At 50.6% G+C, this 9,141-nt stretch overlaps 4 protein-coding genes across 4 annotated transcripts; 3 read left to right on the top strand and 1 right to left on the bottom strand.

Moving 5' to 3' along the window:
• CLUP02_01741 (uncharacterized protein) lies at positions 1–219 on the top strand (the record flags this gene model as incomplete). Its single annotated transcript, XM_049280778.1, has 1 exon — positions 1–219. One exon carries the CDS (start codon positions 1–3, stop codon positions 217–219), a length of 219 nt encoding a protein of 72 aa, XP_049136735.1.
• A 407-nt stretch (positions 220–626) lies between these two features.
• On the top strand, positions 627–1,985 carry CLUP02_01740 (uncharacterized protein; the record flags this gene model as incomplete). Its single annotated transcript, XM_049280777.1, has 4 exons — positions 627–791; positions 863–959; positions 1,060–1,199; positions 1,305–1,985. The coding sequence occupies 4 exons, from the start codon at positions 627–629 to the stop codon at positions 1,983–1,985; spliced, it is 1,083 nt and encodes a 360-aa protein (XP_049136734.1).
• A 1,524-nt stretch (positions 1,986–3,509) lies between these two features.
• On the top strand, positions 3,510–5,400 carry CLUP02_01739 (uncharacterized protein; the record flags this gene model as incomplete). The annotated part of the gene is made up of 2 exons (XM_049280776.1): positions 3,510–4,496; positions 4,555–5,400. The coding sequence occupies 2 exons, from the start codon at positions 3,510–3,512 to the stop codon at positions 5,398–5,400; spliced, it is 1,833 nt and encodes a 610-aa protein (XP_049136733.1).
• Positions 5,401–5,643: 243 nt separating this feature from the next.
• CLUP02_01738 (alanine racemase domain-containing protein) lies at positions 5,644–8,645 on the bottom strand (the record flags this gene model as incomplete). Its single annotated transcript, XM_049280775.1, has 8 exons — positions 5,644–6,074; positions 6,138–6,624; positions 6,688–6,804; positions 6,866–7,045; positions 7,429–7,476; positions 7,534–7,558; positions 7,643–8,296; positions 8,353–8,645. 8 exons carry the CDS (start codon positions 8,643–8,645, stop codon positions 5,644–5,646), a joined length of 2,235 nt encoding a protein of 744 aa, XP_049136732.1.
• Between the last annotated feature and the right edge of the window lie 496 nt (positions 8,646–9,141).

Here is a 9,141-nt window from a genome sequence, read left to right as displayed (position 1 = left end):
ATGAGATATCTGATCCTAGCCTCAGACTTTCACGTCCTCAGCTTCCGCGTCCTCAGGTTCCTCGTCCTCGGCCTTCACGTCCCTAGCCTCCGCATCCTCAGCCTTCGCGTTCTCAGCCTAAGCGTCCTGGGCCACCTCAACATCAGCCTCCGCATCCTGAGCCTACCTTCCAAAGCCGCGACCTGCAACGATGTATATCAGGCGAAGATTGCACTTTGAATACTGGTAATCTCTGCGAGTTTTGTTGCGAATACGGCTTCTGCCTAGAATCCTTGTGTGAGTGCACTGCCCGAGGGATTCCACCACAGGTTCCGCCTGAGACAGAAGTCGATGTCGTCGCCTGGGACGATTCGAATACGGATCTTAATATTCTTTGCAAGTTTTCCTGCAAGTACGGCCATTGTCCACAAAATATTTGCACGAGCCGTATCGATGGACCAGATACGAGTGACATCGACATCGTGGTAACCGACCCTGAGTACCCTCTCGACTATGCCAGGCGTGTCAAGGAAAGCAATTCGAAGAATTGCAACATATAAAAAGAGCCTCAACACTGGGACTACCAAACGAAAAGTTGCGATTCCATCTGCAAGCCAGAAACTGATCAAGCCAAGAAAGAAGGCAAAATGTCTAATGCGTTCTGCCTGGGCTTTTGGCCAATCGACAAACCTATCCCTTGGCATAAGATCGGCCCAGATACGACAATTGCTGGAGGGAAATGCGAATGCAACAACCCTCTAGTAAACGAATTTGCAGATATCGTCTTGGATGGCATGCCACAGATGGCTCAGGTAAGCGTCACTACACCATAATCAATCGGGGCAATATGCAGTAAAGATGAAACTCACAACCAACAATACAGATCTCATGCTATATTATGATGTCAACGCTGAAACTAGTGCTGGAAATTGGTGTAGAATTTATTCCTGTGGTAGGCAAGCCAATTAGCGCTGGCCTAGGTATGCCCTTGCCCCTCTCTCATTATCTCTCTGCACCTCCCGGTGCCTTTTCCATCTCCTATTCCCCTCTTATGAATCTGAAGCTTATACATCTGGTTAGAAATCGCCAATACGGCTGCTCAAATGGCAGCATATCTTTATCCCAAGGAAGAAGACCCTGAAGGCGCTTTCTCTTGGTGGCTTCAGCCATGTGGCGGAACAAACTTGGTTCCGGAAGACATCAAAAAAGTATATGACATACTGAGCAACTCGCCTGCTGGAAGAGACCGATTCGAGAAGAAGAAGAAATCGGATAACCTCAAACAAGGTAGTGGCAAAAAGGGTGACGACAATAACCCCACTGATAGAAAGATCCAAAAGGAGCGGAAGTGCAGGGTTCCACCAGCAAAATCAACCATGCGACTTGGGGCTGCTAAAAACACATTGAGGATACAATCTTGTGTCAACGATGCGACAAGGAAAAATGATTTAGTTGTAACATCGGTTGTCTACGCACCCAACGCCAAGCCGACTGTTGTGGAGAGAGAATGTAGCCAAAAATGGTCTCAAGCTTGCTTCCATTATAGTTCGGCTATCAAGGTCAATCCGCAATGGGCTACTCTAACTTGTCCGCCTGAAGCCGCGGCAACGGCGTGGCGCTTAGATGCAGAAGCTGTGCCAGCCTTCCAGAAGCAACATAAAGGTGATAGATGGCTGGATGAAGTCAAATCGAACCCTAATAAGGTAGATTGCGACAAAGACGAATACCCACCTGCATATCTTCTAGGACTACAGGACCCAGCCCGCCTCAATTCTGGTAAAAAATGCACAGGGACAACTAATTCGTCTAATCCCAGGAGGAATGAATCGAGGAGCAGGACATATGTGGAAAGGAATATGTCTTGGTGCCGCCATCGAAGACATGAAGGACTCCGAATTCAAGGCCAAAGTCGATGCCGATCCCAACAGGAAGACCATCATACAAGGCGGCGTGACAAGAACTCAGGCCGCTATCACGGCTACAGTTCGGCCAGAATTTACCATTAACAAATGGGGGCATGCTGCCAACCCACCGGCGAACGATGGTCTGGAGCTCAATACTTGTTGGCCAAACAATATTGCTGCGGGCGACCCAGGCTTTGCCTTGTTAACATTTGATCCATACTACAACACCCACCCGCGACTATACAATTACAGTATACCATATGTTAAAGGTTCGAATGGTTCCTGAAACCAGTTCAGACTGATAATCTCGACATGGAAGAGCATGGGCATTGAAAAGACGAATCATTTCCCAGCACGCACATCGTATGCACGCGAGTTGGCATATTTAGTGCCTAGTTTACCTTTTGATACGAAGGGTTGGTGACTTAGTTACTTAGTTGGCCTTGTTGTGGAGCAGGTTTGTTTTATTAAATAGTTGTTTTGCGACTTGGAGATTATTTCGATGCCCGATCATCTGCATCTAGTACGTAGTAAAGTAACGTACTCTTATTCGCTAGGATGGGATAATAAGTGGACTACTTTCCGAGTAGCCAAAAACCACCTCCCGGATAGTAAAACTCATCTGATTTCTAGTCCTCCCAAAAACACAAAACCAAGAAGCTATCATGTTTGATTAGAAAAGCCAACTAATATTCTCACAAGATCAGGGAGATGGACAGGTTTCGTGCGAGAGTCAGAGCAGAATGGTCGATGGACCACAGGCAATTCTCCGGCATTGAAGCTGGGTATGCATGCGAAAGATGTTGAATTGCCCACGAGAAATTTCTGTCTACGAGACCGTGATCGAATTTTCCAGAGATCTAGGCCCACTACACCGTTGACGCCTTGACGGGTAGATTTGAATAGGTGGGTAGCTAGATGCGATATCGATATTTTTGCGGATAGACACGATGCTTAAAATGGGTAGACAGGCACTTCCTTATAATAGTACCCTGCCTACGTACGGAGGACAGTATGCGCCCTATTCATTGAATGTACAAACCATTAGGCCCGTTGCAAAAATTACAGTTGTCCTCCAACGGTAGGTGGGTCAGCTGGGGAAATTTTCAAAGATCTGATACTTGATAACTCCCAACACCCTATCCGAGTTCATTGAGGCTGAAGAGGGGTGAGGACGATGACATAGTGCCGACTAGGCCTCGTCAGGGTAACCCGGCCGAGACAAGGAGGATGCGGGGTGGCCAATCCGGTTCTTTACCGCGCTGGCACCGGTGAAGTAAGTGGGTCGGGCGGATCCGGCGGACCGCGCTCGAGACACGAATAGTACGCCTTCACACGACCCCGGCAAATTTTCCTTATCTGGCCCACGCGGAGGCAGTCCATTCGACATTCCAACTCCGTGTCAACTGTTCATGCAAAGATCAGTCTATCACATCTAACACACAAGCATTCGCTTCTTCTGCTGCCCGTTCCATTGGGATTGGTCTAGAACTTTGCCTCATTCGCTCTCCCCTTCTATCGGAGGACGGTTCAACTTTCGGGCTTTCTTGGCGCTTTGTCTTTCCCCTCTCTCTCCCTCCCTTCGTCACTCACTCACTTCAACGGGCCCGGCCGGCTCTCTCAGCCATGTCAACGAAACCCCGCCGTACCCTTGCGGGGCCAATCTTCCGCGTCCGTACGGGGTGCCTGACGTGCCGCGGTCGCAAGAAGAAGTGCGACGAGACCAAGCCGCGGTGTCGCGGTTGTGAGCGGAACCGCCTAGAGTGCCGCTGGCCCCCAACGTCCTCATCCCAGGCCACCGCCGCTGCCTCTTCCTCTCAAGCTACCCAAAGCGGCGGCACCTCGCGCTCACCCCGCGAGGTAGGAAATTCGCCAGAGAGCACGCGGCAGGACGATCTTCAGCCTACTGCTCCTTCACCAGCAGGGTCCACGGTGGCATCCCAGAGTCCCCAGCATCTCCCAGATCGTTCAGTCAACTTCTCTTTTGCATCACATATTCAATCCTCGGAATCACCAAGTGTAGCCACAACAGACTCGAGTTCAAGTCCGGCAACCCAGATCGTCACGACGGACCAGAGCGGCGCAATCATCGTCCCTCCCCAGACGCCAGAAGAGCACACAACGACTGCTATCGGACTTGAAGACCCTTCCGCCTTTTCTGTCTTTAACACGGAAGACCCGGACGATGGCGAGGCTACGGATCAGATGGTGCACTCGCCAGTTCAACCAATGTCGATATTCAGAGATCACCATGTGCCGAGGTCGATGAACTTCCTGGCCGGCAATCAGGATAGCAACTCACTTGAGCTTCTCAGTCATTACCTCAGCGCGACATCGCTCAGTATGGCCAATGGATCCACGACAGACAACCCTTTCACCGCGCAGTTGATTCCTTTAGCATTCAGCAGCGATCTCGTCTTACAACTACTTCTTACGCAGAGTGCCGTCCACCGAGCAGCAAAGTCTTTAGTTCCGACGGACCATATTGCAACCAAATACTACAATCAGTCGCTACGACTCTTTCAGCAAAACATCTCGACGTACATGGGCGGACAGCATGGTGAAGAAACGCTGATCCTGGGCATTGGTGCCCTGATTCTGTGCTTGGTCGAGGTATGTTGCACAGTCACGCTCGGAATTAAGTTCACCGTGATATTGATACCCCTTGTAGACTGCCAAAGGTGACGTGAATGGAACCATCTTCGACCATCTCATGGCAGCCCAGTCCTTGATCTTGCCCTTCTTATCTGCGAACAACACCTTTCTACACAAGACTTTGAAAGACTTCTTGACCGAATACTACATCTACACGGCGACCGTCAGCATGATATCCATAGACGCAAGACTTGGTGATCAACTATTCCTCAGCAACGATCTCATTCTCCTCGCCACTGAGCTCGTGGCATCCTCTTACATAGGTAGTCTATGCGGATGCTGGCTAGATCTGATCCTGCTGGTGCCTTCGATCTTCGACCTGGGACGGCGGATAATGAGCCATATGGACGAGCCGGATTGGCGCCCATCAGCCGATGACTTTATTCTGTTCTCACAACTACAAAGCCAGATCCTCAACTGGCAGCCAAACCCCATGGTGACTGAGAATGTTGCCTTGGCCGGATATATATACCAGAAAGCCTTGTTGCTCTATCTGCACACGGCATTACATACACTCTCTCGAGAAGAGCACGGCCTCCAGACAATGGCTATCCAAAACGCCCTCAGCGGAGCTCTCTCACATCTAGCACAACTAGATCCTAGCGTCCGCATAAACACTAGTCTATGCTGGCCCATCACCATTATCGGTTCGTGCGTCACAGATAAGGGACAACAAGAATTCCTGCATGAGAGGTTGGGCCATATGTTTGCCACAATTGGTCTGGGTAACATCCGACAAACTTCAGTCGTACTGCAGCACCTGTGGGACCACAACGAGGTCATTCCGGCGGATATTGGGGCAGGTCCTTGGCAGGTTTGTCGGGTCATGAACGAGAATCAGATTTGGATTTCATTTGCGTAGATGGACTGGGGACATGATTGATATGAATAGCGGCGGTGTTTAAGGGGCCAGCGAGCGTGCGAACGAACGAAAAATGGCGGCGACTGGCGGAACCAGAGAACATTTTTCGATCAACATGTGTGTACATTTATGGACGGGTCTCATCAAGAGCGGGCGAATATGATACCACGAATATTTTCTTTATAGTAAGGTATGAGGGACTAAAGCTTCTACTATTTGACTAAACTGTCAAACTTTTCACCATTACCACCCCTTCCACGGAACCCAGGTATCTACCACAACATCATTCTCATCTACAACGTAGTAAACATAAAAGGCCGCAGCAGTTATGCAGGCATGCTGGACATTGAGGAACATCTTATCGCCAACATCGAAATTCGCTTCCACATCTCTGCGCTCCGGCTCAGTAGTCTTTGAGCCCGGTGTCTGAACTTCACCCAGGATACCGTGTTCCTGAGACATTCGGACAACGGCCCAGTCAGGCTTGCCGACAACCTTGCCGTAGCCTGGGTCCGGGCCAGCTTCCTTTGACAAGGCGATTGTCCCGGCGTTGATGAGAGCCTCGTTGCGCTCCGGGTACACGCTGCAGACTTCGGAGAGGACGCGGATGGCCTGGTCTTCGGCTCCAATGACGCTGGTTGCGACCTGTTGGAGATCGTTTGTTGGGAAGTTCCCTAAGAAACCCTCGTGTTAATCGTGTCTCGCCTCTGCGGTCAAGATTAGCGAGAAGTACATACCGGCGTGCAACTCCAAGGTGACGTTCTCGGGGATCGCTGCCTTAAGAGTGCCAACAACATGAGCCGTCGGTGTGGCGCCCACAGATAGGGTGAGTTTTCTGTCACCAGTAACCAGCTTCGCAGCGCTCAGGACACTGTTGATTTCGACCGTAAGGAGATCCTCCACTTCTTGTGGTGTCCGGCACCCATAAGAGTGGCCTGCATGGCAGTAGAAGCCCTTGAGAGTGACGGCTGATGAGTTGTTGACGTGTTGAATCAGCTTTGTGAGACGATCGCTGTCCAGGGGAAGACCGGCGCGCTTGCTACCCACATCGAGCTTGATGTAGATGTCCCAGGGTTTGATTGTGCTTTCCGTGTTCTTGGCGACAAACTTCTCTACGATTATGAGCTGCTTCTCATGGTCGATCATGAGCTGGACGTTGGTGGACTTTCGTAGATCTTCCAGCAGATGGATGGTGCTTGCTGGAGGCGGCAGCCCATACAGAACCTAAAAGAAAATGCCTCAGTTCTGCGAGTCCTTGTGTATCTTTACTGGCGAATCATAACAAACCTCCTCGAGAATGCCCTCTTCTGCTAATGGCAATAATCCACGGATTTCTGACAGTGTTGATGCCACAACTCTCTTGTACTTGCCATTTCCCAGCATCAACCGCGTGACTTCCAGACTCTGCGAGTCAGTTAGTCATGACCTCAAATACGTCGGAGTGGGAAATATGTCAATTTCCTACCTTGAGGGTCTTAACATGAGGTCTAAGTGTGACTCCGGCCTTCTCGACATCCTGATGCAGCCTCTCAATATTCTTCTTGATGGTTGGCAAGCTGAGAACAAAAGAGGGCGTAGGCAGGTCAGTGACCTTGGAGCCAATGAAGGAGCGGTGGTTCTGTAACGAATAATCCATGGTGCCTGTCTACAGTATGGAAGTATGCGTGCTGCAACGTTATGCTTCTAGAGAGACTGCCAGCAACTGAAGAGACAGCATGATTTTCTCCGAACCCTGCCACTTTCCCGCGGACCAGTCGGAGTCGACTTGTTGACATGGGCTACACTGTCCAGAAAGGACGCCTGAGAGAGGAGGAATCAGTGCGACCGAGATAGCCGAAAGCGGCGCTAGACAGCTGTGGGGCATCTCCCCGCTCCGGCGCCGGCAAGGATTCAGCGCGGAAAACGTCTTTATTGGCAGAGTTGCCCGTTTCCTTGTCATCGCTTATCGTCGGTTGCTCGATGACGGAGACATTGACCGGCATTGCATCAACATATGAACCAATTAGTTGATAACTTCCCTCAAGTCACAACTTGTAACACGGTATTGTAGACACTGATTATCGTCGTCTCAGGAATCTGTGCAGCGTTGTCATCAGGCAAGGTTACCATACTACTGAGATCCCTTCAGCCTACTAACTTGGCCGTGGCAACCAGATGCCTAAAAGGAAAAAAGGAACAAGTTGAAGAAACGAAGAATTTCAACGAGAACTATTCCTTTCGCGGCTTCAGCTGAACAACAAACCGTTCGTTGTAGGCAATACCCCCGACAACCACAAACTCTCCCTCTTCCTTCATATCAAAGTCAAACTGCCGAAAAGTCTCTGGGAGCAACTTGTACAACTCCATGATGGCAAGGTCTTTTCCTAGACAGACTCTAGGCCCAACGCCAAACACAAAAGCAGAAGCATCCATCTCGCTGATATGCTCCTTGGAATTTCCCTCGTCCTCAAGCCACCGCTCTGGTCGATATACCTCTGGGTCCGGGGCATACAGATGAGGGTCCCGTTGAACGACGTACGAATTGCTCGTGATTTCTGCGCCAGCGGGTACCCAGGTACCGTCCACGACTTTACCATCCGGGGACGGCGCCACTCTGCCGAACAAGTTCGTCGCGGGCGGGTGAAGTCTCAGAGACTCCTTGATACATGCCACAAAGTAGGGCAAGTGTGCCCTTGTCTCTTCGAATTGAATGGGTGTGCTGAGAAGTTTGGCGTCGGCGGCAGCTGCCAACTCGGCTCTTACGCGTGCGAACACGGCCGGATGGGTCAGAAGGAATCGGATGGTACTGCCGAGCGCCGTTCCGGTCGTATCCGCGCCGGCTTGAATGAGCAGCGTTACGTGCGCGCGCTTCTGCATCGCCGTCAATGGCTTTCCGTCCATCCGTGCCTCGAGGCACCTATAACCAGGTTAGTATTGCGCCTTGATGACACGCAGGGGTTTGATGTGACGAACAGTTGCAAAAAGTCTGGTCTTTCCTGGGAAAAGTCCTCTTGCGACATGCGCTGCTCCCGACCAGAGACCTCCCTGTCTGCTTGCCTCATCAAGTATCCCATGCCGTTGTCATCGCTTGTCTCTGGTAGAAAATATTTACCCAGCGAGCCTTTCAGAATCACATCCCGAAAGAAGCGGAAACGACCTGCAAACCCGAAGAAGACTAATCCCTCTCGCCAACTTTTGAGCATGTTGCGCTCGTCACGACTGTTGTCGACGAAGCCCCAGGGGTTGGTGAAACAGACTAGCGTCATGATATCGGCCGCGAACTCTCTTAGATGAGGTTAGCCTTGTCACAAGGTTTTTTGCATCTTTGCTAAGAGCATGTCAATACTCACGCTACTTTGTCGGAGAGAATAACTGCCTGATTTTTCTCGGCAAATTCGGTCATCCGTTGCACAAAAAGTTGAATGTGTGCGTCTATTCGTGGTTCCCAATTGTTCTTCAATCCACCTACGGACCACTGGACAGTTCAGTATTAGTCAAAGGCGCGCCGAGGATGCAACTAACAGCGTAGAACTGTTGCAGAGACATACCGATGGACCGCCGAGGGCTTTTCTCAAGGACTTATGCACACTCCCATCAATGGTCGAGAATAGGTGCGGTGGGCCAAGTGCACTGGAACCGTAAAGGGAAGCTTTGTTATTGCATTTCGAATCCCAGTAGATATCCTTGACAGCCTTGGATTGAGGAAAAAGCAGAAGCGATGGTGCTATGCGGATAGGCTTCTCAACTTCGCCGATCAGTTAG

This window comes from Colletotrichum lupini, chromosome 1 (genome assembly GCF_023278565.1).
Source record: "Colletotrichum lupini chromosome 1, complete sequence".
NCBI lineage: Eukaryota > Fungi > Ascomycota > Sordariomycetes > Glomerellales > Glomerellaceae > Colletotrichum > Colletotrichum lupini.
Note: the sequence above shows the minus strand (reverse complement) of the source record. Positions and strands in the feature narration are given on the sequence as shown.